This window comes from Marmota monax, unplaced genomic scaffold (genome assembly GCF_021218885.2).
Source record: "Marmota monax isolate L192 unplaced genomic scaffold, Marmota_monax_Labrador192_F-V1.1 WCK01_AAM20220418_F8-fsc00001, whole genome shotgun sequence".
NCBI lineage: Eukaryota > Metazoa > Chordata > Mammalia > Rodentia > Sciuridae > Marmota > Marmota monax.
This window is the reverse complement of record NW_026693777.1, coordinates 50,165,782-50,182,455: the sequence shown is the minus strand read 5'-3', so window position 1 is coordinate 50,182,455 and position 16,674 is coordinate 50,165,782. Positions and strand designations below refer to the sequence as shown.

The following is a 16,674-nucleotide window of genomic DNA, read 5'->3' as shown; positions in this document are numbered from 1 at the left end:
AGTAGCCAACTCAGAAGGTTTCTATCTAGAATCTTTTTAGACATACAGTTAGTGTATTAAATTTCTTGTTTTCTTGAAGATAGTGTGTTCAGTATTCTACTTTTGAGAAGAAATTTTATTGTGACATTCAAGTAATCTTTTCACTTTAAAGATCTTTTTTTAAAAAAAAATTTAGTTATAGTTGGAAACAATACCTTTATTTTATTTATTTATTTTTATGTGATGCTGAGGATCAAACCCAGGGCCTCTCACGTGCTAGGCAAGCTTACTACCACTGAGCCACAACCCCAGCTCATAAAGATTTTTTTAAAGGTACTGTGCTGATAAGTCCAAGTACCTAGTCCCTGTGTGATTGCAATGTGATGATTCATCAAAACCAAGTATAAAATCTAGCCCTGAAAAGCGTATTCCAGTGTATCAGTATAATGTGACTTTTATTCCCAGTAATAAAAACTCACCAGTTTGGAAGAAGCACAAATGAGTATCATAAAAAGTAGAGGCCAAGTCTTTTAAAAACAGAAGGCCATTCTAGGGAGTAAATAACATCTTTAGGTTTCATGCCCACCTCATTCCCTACATTTGGACAGAAGCTAAAAAAAGAGTAGATATTCTTAGCCCTTATTCTGACTGGGGTTGTAGAAATGTCTTCTGGGAAAGGTGGCAGGTGAAAAGGGAAAAGTCAGCTTGAGCTGTTTGACTCTGAAGGAATGAAGACTTATGCTCTACACTGAATTGGAAGACTGTCTTCCAAAGACAAAGTCTGCATGGGCAGAGATACCTGCCCCCCTGTCAGGAGCAGTACAAAAGTTGTTATAGATATTTGTTAAACATTAGAGAAAAGAACTCACAGTCAGGCATATAATATGCCAACAAGTCAAATATAGTAGATATAGTAGATGAATTTAAGAAATTATTGTGATTCCCTCTCAATAAAGAAATAGATAAGGAAAACATTCAGATAGGAAGAGGAAAAATATGCAAAGTTATTTAAACAGACAAATGTGGGAAGATGGAAAAACAAATGAATTACATATAAGAGGTTGCACTCTGGTGACAACGCAAGAAATACAAAGGAAACCAATTGGCAGATGCCCCTTTCCCATCGGACAACAATTATTTAAGGATAATCATTGGCAATGGAGATGAAAGTTGGATGGACTCATGTATCACCCAATGGTATCATTTATGTGATCTTTCTAAAAAGCAAGTTGTCAAAGTTTATTATGAAGCTTTAAAATTGTACCTATTAAAAAAAACATACATGAGTTAATACTGTTACAAATATTTACAGAAATAGAGTAAATGCTTATAGAGTATGATGAGAAATAAGATATTTGCCTAGTCTCAAAGAATCTTTTCAGAAGGTATTTATTATTTTACAAGCCAAAGGTGGTAAATTTACAATGGAAATGGCTGGAAGACACTGTCTTCAACAGTGAGGCATATTGCTATCCACTATCTGCTACCACAAGCATGTATCATTTCTTTGGCATTCATGAATCTAGTAAAGAAATAATATCAGAAAAACCCAAATTAAAGGATAATCCTACAAAATAACTGATTAGTTCTCCTAGAAAATGTCATGGGTTTGAAAGATAGAGACTGAAGAACTCTCATTGATTAGAGAAGACTATTGAGACATAACTTAATGCAGTGTGGAATCATGGAATTTGATCTTGAACCAAGAAAAAGGACACCAGAGGAAAACTGGAGACATTTGTGTGATGTCTGCAGATTGGTTGGTAATACTGCATCTGTGTTAATTTCCTGGTTTTGATAACTGTGTCATATGTGGGGAAGTGTGAAATTATGCATGCTGTTTTGCAGGGTTTTTTGTTAATATAAAATTATTTCAAAACAAATACTTTTGATTTCTTTTTAACACTTAGACCAAAACAGATACTTCAGAAAAGCCAACTAATCAATTATGGCCTGACTCTTCTACTTCTGATATGACTATTAGAGATGATGTACTGCAACTTAAAAATGAAATTCAAGTTTTGCAACAACAAAATCAGGTAATTAAAAATGTCCTATAAGTTAATGAGAATTTTCATGACTTTATTAAATATAAAAGAGATAAATACACTTTTAAAAAATACAGAAGCAATACGAGTTATTACTCAAGTATAGCAGTAGGCAGATATAGAATCCAGTTGTTTCCCTCTACTAGTGGTTTTGGGTAGTGGTTTCTTTGGAAATTTAGTGTAATTCCTGTTTCCTTTCTATCTAATGGCATGACTGATACAGGTGTTTTTTCCTTCTCAGTCAACCTTTGAGTGAAAAGTAAAATCTTGCTTATTTATTTAGATAGTTACCAAAGATTATTGAATTTTATGACTTATTTTAAGTATCAATTAGCCAGTACTTCCGGTTAAATGTTTTCATTTAATGTCAAAACAAATATAAAATATTAACTTTTATTCCTATCAAAAAGCTGCTTATCAAATAAATCTATGCTCTTACCAAGGTATAGAGCCATTTCTTTTGTAGAATTATGAAAATGAGATTATACCAACTAATGTTATAGGGTGGAATTGAGCACAGAGGATGTTAAAAAGATGAAGATAGATTAATTGATGAAAATGATGTTTGTTTCCTCTAAATACTTCATTTTTTTTTTCTTGTCTAGGAACTTAAAGAAGCTGAAGAAATACTGAAAAATACAAATCAAGACTTATGTAATCAAATGAGACAAATGGTACAGGATTTTGACCGTGATAAACAGGAAACTGTGGAGCGGTAAGTATGTAGATGCCAGATGCCTGCCTTCTGGGTCCCCCTTCCTCCAAGACACCCCACCCACCCACACACAAACACACAAAGATGGATAAAATGAATGTTTCCCTTTTGGGATCTTGAATTGGCAGAGATAAGTCCCTGGCTTCTCAATTAGAATTTGGAACACATTTTCCACAGAAACGTGGAAATATGGGTTCTATAGCATCATTAAGACTGCATCTCACTGAAATATTATAGCTTAGTGGGGTTTTTGTTGTTTGCTTGTTATTAAAGCGAGTCTGGGAAACTATTTTTTATAAAGAAGAAATCTGTGGGAGGAAATATGTCTTCCAAATACCAAATCATAAACTTGGAAACAGACTTTTGGGACATAACTTACATGTGAGATGGATGCTGCTAGTATTTGTGTTTAATATATATAACTTGGGATTTGGGAACCACACCCTCACTTATTTTAATTAATTTCTTTATAAACAGAAGTCCTCAATATAGATTACTTACTTTGTGTTTGAATGACTGGGACATTCTCACATCCAAGTTTGTCATTTTTCTGTAGAAACATGAAAAAAAGAAAATTTTGAAGATTCTCATAAGATTATTGGTTATAAATTAGTTATTACTGGTTTTGGTTGGAGAAAAGCAATCTGACCATCCTTATAATTGGCATTAGAGGGAAGAGGTAGAGAGGAAATGATTCTAGAAATTATTTTAGTGTTTCTAGTAATGCCGAGCATTGCCTTAGATCCCCTTCTCTGTTGCTAGGTGTGAAAGGACCTACCACCAGCACCATGAGGCCATGAAAGCCCAAATACGGGAGAGCCTATTAGCAAAGCATGCTTTGGAGAAGCAGCAGCTCTTTGAGATTTATGAAGCGACTCAATCTCAGCTCAGGTGAGAATAAGACTTCGGCTGCTCTGCAACTATAGAGACAACCATTCTCCTAGTCCATAATTTAAAGGAAAATTGTTTGTTATGCGGCCCTTTAATTTTTCTGTGGTCATTTAGTTGCTGGTTTTGTGTATCCAAGGTCTGACATCGATAAGTTGAGTAAGGAGATAACTGCTGTGCAGGAATGTTACCTAGAAGTGTGCAGAGAGAAGGATACTCTAGAGTCGACTCTCAAGAAGACCACTGAAAAGGAGCAGCAAGCTCAGGAACAGAAGGTATGGTAAAGTTTATGCTGATTCTTCATCACCTGGTCTCTCAGGCCTCAGTTTATCATGGAAACTGACACTTTTGGCTGGGGGATGTGAATGGGGACAGTGTCCCTAGAAGTCTCTTCACTTTGGGCTATACTAATATAACTTGGGAATATAGTAAATATTGAAATCGCTATTAAAACCTTTGTAGAAAATGTCATATGCAAAGGAGGAAATATTTTCTTGTAGATTTATTCTAGAAGGCAAAGAAGTGTGGACCAGACTCACTTTAAGCCTAAAACCCATGGCTCCTTATTTTCATTTTGTGTTGACTGCCCAACTTTCTTTGTTTCTATGACCTCTGCACAGTGTGTTCATTTCTTCAGAGGCCTTTTCCTCAGGCCCCTTTCTCTCTCAGTAGCTAATCATCATTTTATTCTTCTGGAAAGAAGGACAGGAGTTTGAATGTAGTCTCATGATAGGGAAGGTGAGGAAGGTCAGCATGTTAGCATGACCTCTTTCAGGGGAGTTGGAAGAGTGCAGTGGATGCCCTAACTTCTGCTTCTTCCAATCTGCCCTTGGTCCAGGAGTAGAGTCACAAGGAAATATTCGCCTGAGCTTCTTTTTCTCTACCCTGGTGGGGATTCTCCCTCACACACAGATTTGACTTTCCCTTATGCTTGGGACCAGCCTACTGACCAGTTTGAAAGCTCCCTGCCTCAGGATTAAGACATGTGTTTAAAGGCTTGAATAAATGTTTTATACAGAGAGTTTTGAGGAAGTTATATTAAAGCAAGGTATTGCTACCACAGACTTTTAAAAAAGAATAGTAAAGAGAAGATGAAGCATTCAGTTCATTTAACATTTTGATTATTTTTAATACATTAATATGATGAAAGAAGGTCATGTATGCATTTAGTGGAAAATTAAATGAAGCTGTTTTAGTCAGTGTTGGCAGTAAAAAAAGTGAAAAGGGATTTTATATTATCTAGAAATTAAGAACTTAGCTTTCAGTGATGTTTTTAAAATTAAAATATGGAGAAGATCTCTGTTTTTAAAAATATATATATTGGCAAGAACATAAGAGCAGTTCTCTCAACGAAGCCATTCTTTTCAGGAATTTTTGTTTGGGTATGTTTAAAAGAATCAATTTGACTATAAAATTGGATTTCATATAATAGGTGAGTTGCAATTAATAACTGTTACTGACTGATATTTGGACTTATGAATGTTTGTACATGGAGGAAAGGTTAATACTGCTGCTGTTTGGCTCTTTCCAAAAAAACAAATTTAGCAGTTAATTTTTTTTTAATTTAAAATTATCATGCAGTATAAGAAGTTATTTTTTTTCTCATTGGATGAATAGTTTATTGATTTTTTTAACACTTGTATATATTTGTCAGATTACAGAATAGTCATACCACTGTAAAAACTCCCTTGTGCTATCACTTTGTAATCACATCTACTCCCCACTTACAGGTCCAATGTATTTGGAACATTAGATGTTTAATTTCTTCCTTCTCTGGGAATTGTTTAGGCTTTTTTTTTTTTTAATACTGGGGATTGAATTCAGGGTCACAAAACCACTGAGCCACATCCCCGGCCTTATTTTGTATTTTATTTAGGGACAGGGTCTCACTGAGTTGCTTAGTGCCTTGCTTTTGCTGAGGCTGGCTTTGAACTCAAGATCCTCCTGTCTTAGCCTCCCAAGCCACTGGGATTACAGATATGCGCCCGGCTCAGTTTTTTAAATTGTGGAACTATAAGCACTTAGTAGTCTTTGTAAGCCAATCAGAATGAAGCACCTTTATATTTAGGAGAGTTTATTAATCTTTTCATCTCTCCTAGAGATTGACAAAGATATACCAGTTTGTTTTCCTAGGAAATGTTTTCCCATGCGCAGTTCAAGAACTTACTCTGGAGCAGCCTAGGGAGCTTTTGGGGTACCCCTTCTCTGCAGGACACAACTATTTTCTTGTGGTTGAGCTTTAGGTAGGGAACTTAGTTTGGCTATAGAATTCATGGAACAGGCAACCCCAAGAGCCCAAGGGTATATTTTAATGTTTCATATGTGCTGTTTTCTGAAACACTTGTTGAGTCAAGCCATAGGTTAAGCAGAAGCTCAGTTATGTCCTGAAGCATTTATTAGCACACAGACTTTTCTTCATGTGTTAGCTTTTCTTATTCAAAAAAAGTGGGCAAAAAACCTTACACAGAACTCTCTGGGTTGTGTAGAAATCAGTTTCGGCTATGAATTTGTAGACAAGACAAAGATGACCATCATTCCCATTCATAATGCCATTGCTATAACATGTTAAGGTATATTCATACAATTTCAGGCCAAACTAAGCCACTCCTTTACAGAGGTTAGAGAGTTGTTTTTGTTTTGCTTATTTTGGTTTTGTTTTTGCTATCTAAGCAAAGTACAACAAGTTTTATTTTTTTTAACTTGGAGAGACCATAAGTATTATTCAGAGATATTTACTTGAATTTTGTTTAAAGAGACAGCTGTTGGAGGAAAGAGAAGAACTTGTAAGCAAACTGCAGTTGGAACTTGAAGAAAAGTACCAGGAAACTCTTATCATGGAAAAAAACAAGTGGCTGAAAGAGCAAGAAACTGGTAGTAAACAGCAGGTTGAAAGCGAAATGATGTTAGCCAAAGCACATTGGGATAAGGAACAGAAAGAGGTGTGGGTTAAAATTTCTTTCTGGTCACTATGTTTTAAAAATGTGTTAATTATAGAAGACAATTATAAATAGACATAATTTTTAATTGGCAAGTGTATATATAATTCTCTGTTTTACCTTTCAGAGTTGAGCTCTTAGCAGCTTACCACAACAGTTTTACCTCTTAAAGTTAACCTCTCTTGACCCTTCAGCCAAATTCAGGATATAATGGGTTTACTGGGCACTTCTTTGATTCCTAAAAATTGAAACCATGATCTAATTTTATATTGTGAAGTGAAAATTTAGATTCTCCTATTCATAAAATTCTTTTTAATTTCTACTAATCTGGTAGCCAGGTAAGCAGTTTGAGAACTTTGGATACCCAGGAGGTGGGAACTGAAAAAAGAAAAAGCAAATCTTGCAACTTCACAGTTGGCCTAAGGTGGATTGTGTTTAGATCCATCCCACTACATTGTCGAAAGTAGAAAAATCAAGACATTCTTCTAGTAATGTCTTCCTCTTGAATGCAGTCTACTTAGTAAAATTTAACTTCATAACAAATAAAATGTCAGTATGTTCAAGTTAGTAAACTATTTTTTAGATTAATTAATTAGATTTACTCAGTGCTGATTTGTGGAAGCATGGTATCCATGATGGCAAAACCTACATTTATAGCAAAAGTTTTTCTTTTGTTTGTTTTTGTTTTTATTGTGCCACATGATAGTGTCAATATTAAAGCTTCCAGAAAGTTGCATATTGAACGCCAGTTAGTCTGACCTCACACAGCATAATTAAATCTTCCCTGTGATTTTTCTCACATAGTTAAGGTCAAAGAATAAATTTCAAGTTTTACTTGAAGAGTATGTTTTCATTGACTGAATTTCTAAACCTCAGATAATTACTATAACAATGTCTAGATGGTTTTCAAACACAGGTGAGGTTGCTTTTTTGTGTAGTTATTCTAGTTTTCATTTATTTGAGCATTTTTCTTCTTATATGATATTTCTTCTGAAAACAGATGAAACAAAAACTCATACAACAGCTGGAAAAGGAGTGGCAGTCTAAGCTGGATCAAACTGTAAAAGCTCTGAAAAAGAAAACCACAGATTGTGGAAGCCAAACTGACCAAGCAGCCACCCTGGATGTCATTTCCAAGGCAGACATGGAGGTCATGGTAGAAAAGCAGAAGCAAAAGCTCCAGCGAGATTTAGAACAGGAGAAGGAAACAGCTATCAAGGGGGCTTTGAAGAAACTCCAAATTGAATTGGAGGTCAAATACTGTGAAAATATTGCCCAACAGGTAATAGGCATGATTATTATAGAAATTATCGGTGCTCCCTACTACTGCAACTTTTGAACTTGTTTATAGATTTTAAAATTTTGTGCATTTCTAGAATAGAAAACCCGTTATGTTTTTCCTAAAGTGTTCTTCGTTATATTTCTGTCATAAAACTCTTACCCCTCAATTTTTCTGTATCTTCTTTCAGTGTACAAAATGTTTGTTCCTCTAAGATCTGAGATTTCACTTGAGGTTAAAGATGGCGGTTTTCCATCTGAATGAAGCACAATTTAATTGTGAATTTTTCACATCCAATTTCATAGAAAATTTCTCACCAAAATAGTTATAGATATAAGTATACTTGAATAAGATATTTAATAATATTAGTGTTGAGATTCAATGTGACTTGGGTCTGCAGGCATGCCCCATAAGTGGAATTTTGTCTGTAATTCTCATCATTTGCCAAAAAGTGGTGCCATTGTCCTTCCTTTGAAGCACTCAGATACTAAAGTATCATACTGAGAAAAATATAGTGTGTGTTAACAGAGTTACCTGTTATATGTATCTTAACTATTACAGTGCTTCTTGAGTTTGTTAGTCTCAGGACTCCTTTACACTTTTAAAAATGGAGGGGTCTAAAGAGCTTTTGTTTGTGTGGATTATAGATATAACCTATGTGACAAAATAAATTTGAGAAATTTTTTAAAAATAAGAAATACCCCAAACACAATCTCTGTTCGTTGTCAGAGCATTTTTGCCATCAACATAGCATGTAGTTCCTGGAACACTATGTTCTTTGTGCATGAGAGATGGCACCGGAAAAGGCAGATTGTGTTTAATATAATTTTGAAAATTGTTTTGGCTTCACAGACCACCTGACAGGGTGTCTGGCCTTCAAGAGGTTCCTGGACCTTGATATATCTTTGATGTATTTATTTCCTGAAAGACATATTACTTATTGTAAACTTCCAAAAAAGATAATACCTGAACTAAGGTTTTAAAAAATATGTTCAGGTTTTAGCTGGGTGCGGTGGCACATGCCTGTAATCCCAGTGGCTGGGGAGGCTGAGAAAGGAGGATTGAGAGTTCAAAGCCAGCCTCAGCAAACAACTCAGTAAGACCCTGTCTCTATAAATAAAATACAAAATAAGGGTTGGGGATGTGGTTCAGTGGCCATGTGCCACTGAGTTCAATCCCCAATAACCTCACCCCCCAAAAAATATATAAATACACACACTCCCATACTCAGTAGTTAAAATTTTGCTGGAATGTATTGTTTTACATGAGCTTACAGGGCATTCATAAGATCTGGAAACAGACAAATATATGTAATGGTATCAAGGATATTTTCAATTAATTAGATAGTTTTCTGAAGTGGTCAGTATGTTAAGAAAATGTTCCATAGACATAGAAATGTATTTAAAGACAATCTTGTGAAGACAAAGAAGAAAAACATTAGCATATTGTAGTATAAAGGAAATGGTTCATAATAACTTTTAAAGGAATATAAATTTTTATAGAAACTATCTTTTCTCCATATTCTCAATTCCTGGGAGTTTACCTGTAATTGTATTTAGTATGTTAGTAAGAAATATGGCCTAGTATATCAACTCTGTTTTTCTATTTATAAATATATGTGCATACATTTTAAAAGAAAGGAATAAATACAAATTATTTAATTAATGATCTTGTAACTGGTGGCAGATTTATGACCAGATCACCTTATAATTCATCCTCTTAAAATTTTCTGCAAAATGAGGTATTGCCCTTATTCTTTTGTACAAACTCACTCTTGACAGCAGGAAATTTTTCAGGTGTAAGGTTCTCAAACATAGTGATACATATATGTGTGTGCACTTGCATGCATGTATGAGGTGGGAGGAGCATGTGGGCATAGGGACGAGATAGCAGCTGGCACCGAGCAGCCCTTTGGCATACCTCTTTTTTCCCTAAGATAAACAGAAGTTTGTAGAAAATAAAATCGATACCTCATAAAGTTTTATAAGATAGTATTATTCATCAAACATCTCATAGATTCCCACTTTCTGTTGTGGCATTTGCATGGGACAGCATGGGAAGTTTAGAAAAAATAGATCTGAATCTACTATTTAAGATAAGGTAAAGTACTTAAAGTCAGTGTACCTGTGCTATAGTGAGACACAATGTCAAACGCACATGAAATTATAGTTGTTATTTGAAAGTGAGCTTTTTCTGAAATTTTATACCCTGCTTTGCCTCTTTGTCTTGTAATGTCCTACAGGTAGAAACAGCTGTGCAAAATGCTCGCCTTCGATGGCTAGAAGAACTGCCTGAGCTTGCAGAGTACAAAGCACGAATGAGAGTAGAACAGAAGAAGTGGGAGGAACAACAAGAGATCTCTGTGGCCAGAAGGGTAAGCACTCTCCTGGAGAGAAACTTCGGGAAAACCTCTCCCTGGCTTCCTCTTTTGCCTCTGTCCTGGAAATTTGTTCCTACTCATGACAGTGCATGTTAAGCATTAACTAAGGGCTTAGCATGTGGTGTCTGTTATTATCATCAAATTGTGTAGGGAAAGAGAATGTATTTTAGCATCTAAAAACTCTCATAGAAAGATAACCTTGACTTAGAAATTAATTCCTATTCTGTCTTGCACTATCTTTAGACAAACTTGAGAACAGGTGGTTATCTGTTTACTATTAACTGTACAGTATACTTTTGTGAGTGTGAAGGTTTTCTGTGCCATGTCAGTCACCTTACAACATAATCTCTTTGGTAAAGGGCCAATTTTCCAGAGATGTCATGTTCCTTGAAAGGAAAACCCAGATATTATTACCATGTGATCTTCAACTTAACTCACTAGTCTAAACCAATTCTACTCAAAATGCCAACAAACCAAAAATAATTTTGAAATTTGACACAACAATTCTAAAATGTATTTAGAAAAACAAAAGGCTTAAAAAATTGTTTAGTGTCCTGGAAAAGGAGTCCCAGTCCAGCTTTCATATATAATAGACTATATTGGAAAGAAACAACTTGGACAGTTGAGTCACAGAATTAGAACTGTTTTAAATTCAGTACAATATAGAATTCAGTGATAGGCCTAACTATGAATTAAAGCATAATAAATTGTTTCAAAATAAGAGAATGAGGAATTATTCCTTAATAAATCATCTTATGATAGTCAGATAACTGTGGAAAAATGTTTATATGCTTCACAATAAATACTAAGTTGATGGAATTAAACACTTTTAAGTGAAAGTACAGAAAAATTAAAATAAAATTAAATATTTCAGATCTGTATCCCAATAACAACCCAATTTTGAGGCAAATGAACCTGACAGTAAAGATAAAGTAATAGATTTAAAATATGTACAAATGTTTAAAACATTTTTGTTTTTGCAATAAATAGCAATGTCAAATAAAGATGAGAATAAAAATAAGGAAAATAAATGAACCACACCTGAGAAATGTTAATCTAATATATAACAAAGCGTTAATATAAATTCCTAAGAAAAACAAAGAGTTCAATGATAAATACACCAACGACATGAGCCGGCAATCTCCATAAGTCCAAGCAGCAAAAAATCAGTGGAAGAACATCCATACCTGTCAGTATGAAGGAAATAAAAACCAAAATAGATTTAAGGTGCCATTTTATGCCATATGTATAAATCCTCTCTTCGGAATTACACAACATGCAGAATATAATTTTCTGCATTATATGATACATAGAATTTAATAGATTACAGTTTCAAGAATGTGCAGTCTTCTGATGGCCATTTTTGAGAATAATGTGGAATATAGCAGAAGTTGTAAATGATTCATATCCTGTATTCCTCATTGTACACCACACATTACTTGAGGAAATATTTCAACATAGATCAAAATCATTATGTAGTAGTACATGGGTATTTGTTATATCATTATCTATATACTTTCTCATGTATCTGAAACATTTCAAAAGAAAATTTAAGAAGGAGAGAGAAAGCGGAAAGAATATAATAGTGAGGATATTTGTCTCAGAGCTTAGAAGTCAGGTAGAATATAGAAATTAAAATAGGCCAAAAGATCTTTCCTTAAGAGAACAGAAGGCCTGAATGTATGTGAGTGCAGAAATATAGAAGTGACAGTGTATTTCTTCTGAAACTTCAACAAATGTGAGACTCACCTGCAGGGTCTATAAAGATACAGATTCCTGGGCTTTCTTTCCATCTAGAGATAATGAATTGATAGGTCTGGACTGAGTCCTGAGAATTTGCATCTCCTACAGTCTCTTGGGTGTCTGCTAGTCTGTGGACCACACTTGGTTGTGAGTAACACTATTCTAGATAATTGTATTAGCCACAAAACATAATGTTAACTTGTTGTACATCCTTTCTCCAACCAAAGGAGCTAGAGAAAGGACTCAATTCATAGCATCTACCAGAGAATTCCTTTAAAATTGGAGTTATCATGAATCCAGATCTGTGGCAATGTAAAAATCAGTTTCTAGAGTTCACAAGTGGTCAGGGTAGTTCAGTGGTTCCCAAACTTTGCTGCACATTGAAATCACTTGAGGATCTTAAAAAAATCCTATTGCCTGACTTCCATCCTCAGATTGTTTTGATTGCTATTGTGTATAGCCTAGGCATCAAGATTTTGTAAAGCTCTTTAGGTGATTCTGGTTGATTTGAGTTGACTAATATTATCAAATTATCCTTATAGAACTTCACCTGAGAAGGTATGCATTTTTGGTAAAGTTTGGCAGGTCATCTAAATTCCATTGGACTATATCTATTCAAGTCACCTGGTAATGATTCTCAAGCATCCATTGCAATGTGATCCTTTTTTTTTTTTTTTTTCCTAAAAAAACTATTTAAATGGGTTTCAAGTAACTACTGAATTATTCTTGTGGTGGAGAGGAATTTTATGATAACTTCCTTTGTAAGCTTACCTTAGACAGTGAATTTAATAAGTAAGTAGTCATGCTGTCATTCCAAGTACATGTAAGAAGTATTGCCTATAATAATCACCACTGGGTCAGCCTTTGAGGTACTCAGTTCTTTCTCATTTGACACTGTTATGTCCTGATTTCTTTGAATACGGTGAGGGAGAATTAGAAGTAAAAGGAACTCAAGGTTATTCTCCAACTGCTCATTTTTTTGGCGAAAATAGTAAGTTGCCAAAGAGATTAAATTAAGTGGCTTTTCCACAGCCATACATCCAAAAGTAATTCAAGCTATGTAACATTTGAGTCTTAGTTATCTACAGGCTCTGGGTTGAGTACTTTAAATGGATTATCTCCTTATATCATTTAATCCTAAACAGTGCTATCAAATTGGCGTTGTAATCATCCCTACTTTACAGGCAATGATACTGAGGCTCAGAGAAGTTGAGTAGTGGGCCTGTGGTCATAGTGACCCATGAATGCCAGCAGTTGTCTACAAGTCTACCCCTTCAAGCCCTCTTGCTAGGCCATCTCTGCAGTCAGTGCAGAACTGGAGCTGGAGCCCAGGGTTTTGATTTCCTTATTACTTTTTGGTTATGGTCTGCTGTTTTATCTGCTTATTCCTTTATATTGTTATAAAAGAAAAGGAGATTAATGAAAAATGACTTCCTGTTTGATATTGTCATTTAATGAACTGTTTTAACCACTAAAATTGCATGACTTGCCTATTAACAAATAATTATGCAGGTATGTGTTACATTCCTAATAGTAAGGTTTCCTTATGGGATTGCTTTTGCTTTAGAAAAAAGATGCTTAATTTGTAGGGGGCTTAGATAAAAGTTGAGACTGTATCAGTATTAAAAATATCAGGATTTATTTTTTATTTTGTTTAAAGAGAGAGAGAATCTTTTTTTTTTTTTTTTTTTGGTAGATGGACACAACACAATGCCTTTATTTATTTATTTATTTTAATGTGGTTCTGAGAATCGAACCCAGGTCCCGTCCATGCTAGTCAAGCGCTCAACTGCTGAGCCACAATCCCAGCCCTCAGGGTTTGATTACAATTTGGACCACCAAAAAATATATATATATTAATGTGGAATATTTTTCTAACATTAATTATATAAATATTTATATAAATATAAATACAAAGAATGAATATATAAATTTATATTTCAATTTCAGCTTCTAGTTCTTCTTTCGGAAATTGATATTTTTAGATAACATAAGCCATAAACTAGCTAGTGATCTAAAATGAAGGAAAAGATCCTCAAGATTTCATCCAAATTTGCTTTTTTTTCTTTAATTTTAATTTTAAATCTCTTGAGAGGTTAACCTAAATTGTTGCTTAGTTTAATTTTGTTATTAACGAGGAGAATCATAAAGACTTTTTAAACATGTTATATTCTTCAGCTGGCATTGGCTGTGTCTGAAGCTAAAGAGAAGTGGAAAAGTGAGATTGAAAATATGAAGAAAAATATAACGCTGGGCAAGAACTTGGAAGAGAAGATTCATTCTCTCCAGAAGGAGCTGGAGTTAAAGAACGAGGAAGTCCCTGTGGTTGTCAGGGCGGAATTGGCTAAGGCCTGGAGCGAATGGAACAGAGAAAAGCAAGAAGAAATCCACAAAATTCAAGAACAAAATGAGCAAGATTACCGTCAGTTTTTAGATGATCATCGAAATAAAATTAATGAAGTGCTTGCAACAGCTAAAGAAGACTTTATGAAACAAAAAACTGAACTGCTTCTCCAAAAGGAGACAGAATTACAAGCTTGCCTGGAACAGAGCCGTAGAGAGTGGACAGTGCAGGAAGCCAGGCGGATTCAACTAGAAATCCATCAGTATGAGGAAGACGTCCTAACTGTGGTTGAACTTCTCTTAATGGAAACCCAAAAGGAGTATGTCAGTGGTTCAGAGAACAAGCAGCTTTTGGAAATCTTGTCAACTTGTTCTTCAAAGTGGGTGTCTGTGCAATATTTTGAGAAACTAAAAGCCTGCATACAGAAAGTACTTCAAGATACAGTCTCCATGCTTAAAGAAAATACCAGCCCAGAAGGGGAAAAGGTATGTTCCTCAGAGTAAAAAAGAGCTGTTGGATGTTAAGGATGACTGTAGAGGTTGCATTTTTTTTTTTTTTCCTTTCTTTTTAGGAGATGAGAGACTTGTATTTATATCAGTGGTTTAAAACACATTTTGTAGAAAATTCAAAGGATCTATATTTTGTTGCCAAAGAAACTTTACTGCTTCATAGTACCACAAAGTGAGGCTGAGTTTTTAGCCACTATGTGTCTTTTTCCTAAGAAAGAAAATATGCTTTCCTTTGAAAGGATGAGATTTCAGAAACTGAATAACTCTTATTCTTATTTTTCATTTTCTGGGTCTAACACTTTAAGAAATATGTATCATATAAGCTGTAGTTTCTTAAAAGCTTCTGAAGAGCTTGGAAGCCTGTTTCTTGCCCTCAGTGAATTTATATCTTATTTAGGCTAAAAATACCAATCAAGTACAAAAAGTATTGGAACACAAACAAGCAAATAAGAGGTATGGCTCACACACCCAAAACCCTAAAATCCAGTTTCATTGATTCACCTGGTATGTGCATATAGAATGGATTAATTGTATTCTTTTAGTTGAATAAGTATTCTCTGAGACTGACTTTAAGATTGTGTGGAAGAGCTGATAAAAACCAAAGTCTTTCTTCCTTATAATTAAAGAAATTAGGTATGCATGAAAGATCCAGAAAAAGGTTCTAAGTTTCAGCATGTGGAAAAGATGTCAGTATTATCAGGTTGTTTGAGAGAAGAATTCAGACATATGAGTTGAGATCCATCAGGATATCATGACTGAAGATTTTTCAAGGTCATAATTGAGAATTTTATATTAACACATATAGGAAAGAGTTATAAGCTAGGAAAAAAAAATCTGAGTTCCAGTAATTTGGTGATAGTTAGTTTATTGCTTTGGGCAAATATATACCATAGTTGTTCAATCTGAGAAAAACAAATCAATCCCTGGCTTAGTTCCTTAAATTTGGGTGCAAGATATGCATGACATATCTGGGCCTTCCTATACACAGCATGTGAAAAAGTACATAACTTTAGAACCAGAAGGGACCTAGAAGATCAGTCCACTTTGTCCCACCCCAGTTGCTGTTTTTCTCCTTGATTTCACAGAGATGTCATTCTTGAGTAGTTGCCTTCAAGGGGATAAGATTGCTTCCCATGAGCACTACTTAATCCTTTATTGAGAATCTTTGGAGAAAAATAGATAATTAAAAATAAGAACATTATCTATAGCAGGTTTTAGGATGAGAAGTGATGGGAAAATCGTGTCAATGTTTTCAAGTTTGTTTTCCTGAAAAGACAATCTCTGCCTTAAAACATGAAGAAACTACACCACCTTTTCCATTTATATTTTTATTTTGTTGGCATTGCAGTTGTAATGAATTTGACCCCTGCTTCAGTGAGAATATTCTGTGTTTTCCAAATGGTGTGGAATACACACACACACACACACGTACACGTACACATACGCATACCCAATCAACCTGAGGTGTTTTTATAGGGCTTATAATTATATACACATTTTAAGGTCATCTGTGTGACTTAATGTGGCTCACAGTTCTGTGGAGAGAGAATCAAATAATCTCGCTAAGAATTTAGTTTTTGTTTGGTGGGTCTGGTTCCATTCCTGAGGAAAAGCTGACTTTGAAGTGCCCAGTCTGGCATTTGTCATAGAAGTAATACTTGACCTTCTACCATAAGCTAGCTCAGCTCAGGATGTTGAGGTAAATCAATGATTATAAATTTGCAATATAGGTGCTATCAATATGAATAACTATAATTTGTTAAATCTGTACTTAGAATTGTTCATGGAAATTAAAAGTGGAAAACTGTGTATTTAAAGAAGTCTTCATTAAAACAGCAGAAGTGATCAAAAGT

At 34.6% G+C, this 16,674-nt stretch overlaps 1 protein-coding gene across 8 annotated transcripts in view; it reads left to right on the top strand.

Annotated features, from left to right (window-relative positions):
• Positions 1–16,674, top strand: part of Cep152 (centrosomal protein 152) — a 78,280-nt gene that overhangs the window by 45,256 nt on the left and 16,350 nt on the right. For 5 of the 8 annotated variants that reach the window (XM_046461628.1, XM_058584784.1, XM_058584782.1 and 2 more), the window contains 8 exons: positions 1,890–2,018; positions 2,633–2,742; positions 3,505–3,633; positions 3,770–3,905; positions 6,384–6,569; positions 7,567–7,848; positions 10,088–10,219; positions 14,147–14,797. In XM_046461628.1, coding sequence (XP_046317584.1) covers positions 1,890–2,018; positions 2,633–2,742; positions 3,505–3,633; positions 3,770–3,905; positions 6,384–6,569; positions 7,567–7,848; positions 10,088–10,219; positions 14,147–14,797 — 1,755 coding nt within the window. The remainder of the gene's footprint in view (positions 1–1,889; positions 2,019–2,632; positions 2,743–3,504; positions 3,634–3,769; positions 3,906–6,383; positions 6,570–7,566; positions 7,849–10,087; positions 10,220–14,146; positions 14,798–16,674) is intronic. The other 3 variants (XM_058584787.1, XM_058584785.1, XM_058584783.1) reach the window with 2 other exon arrangements.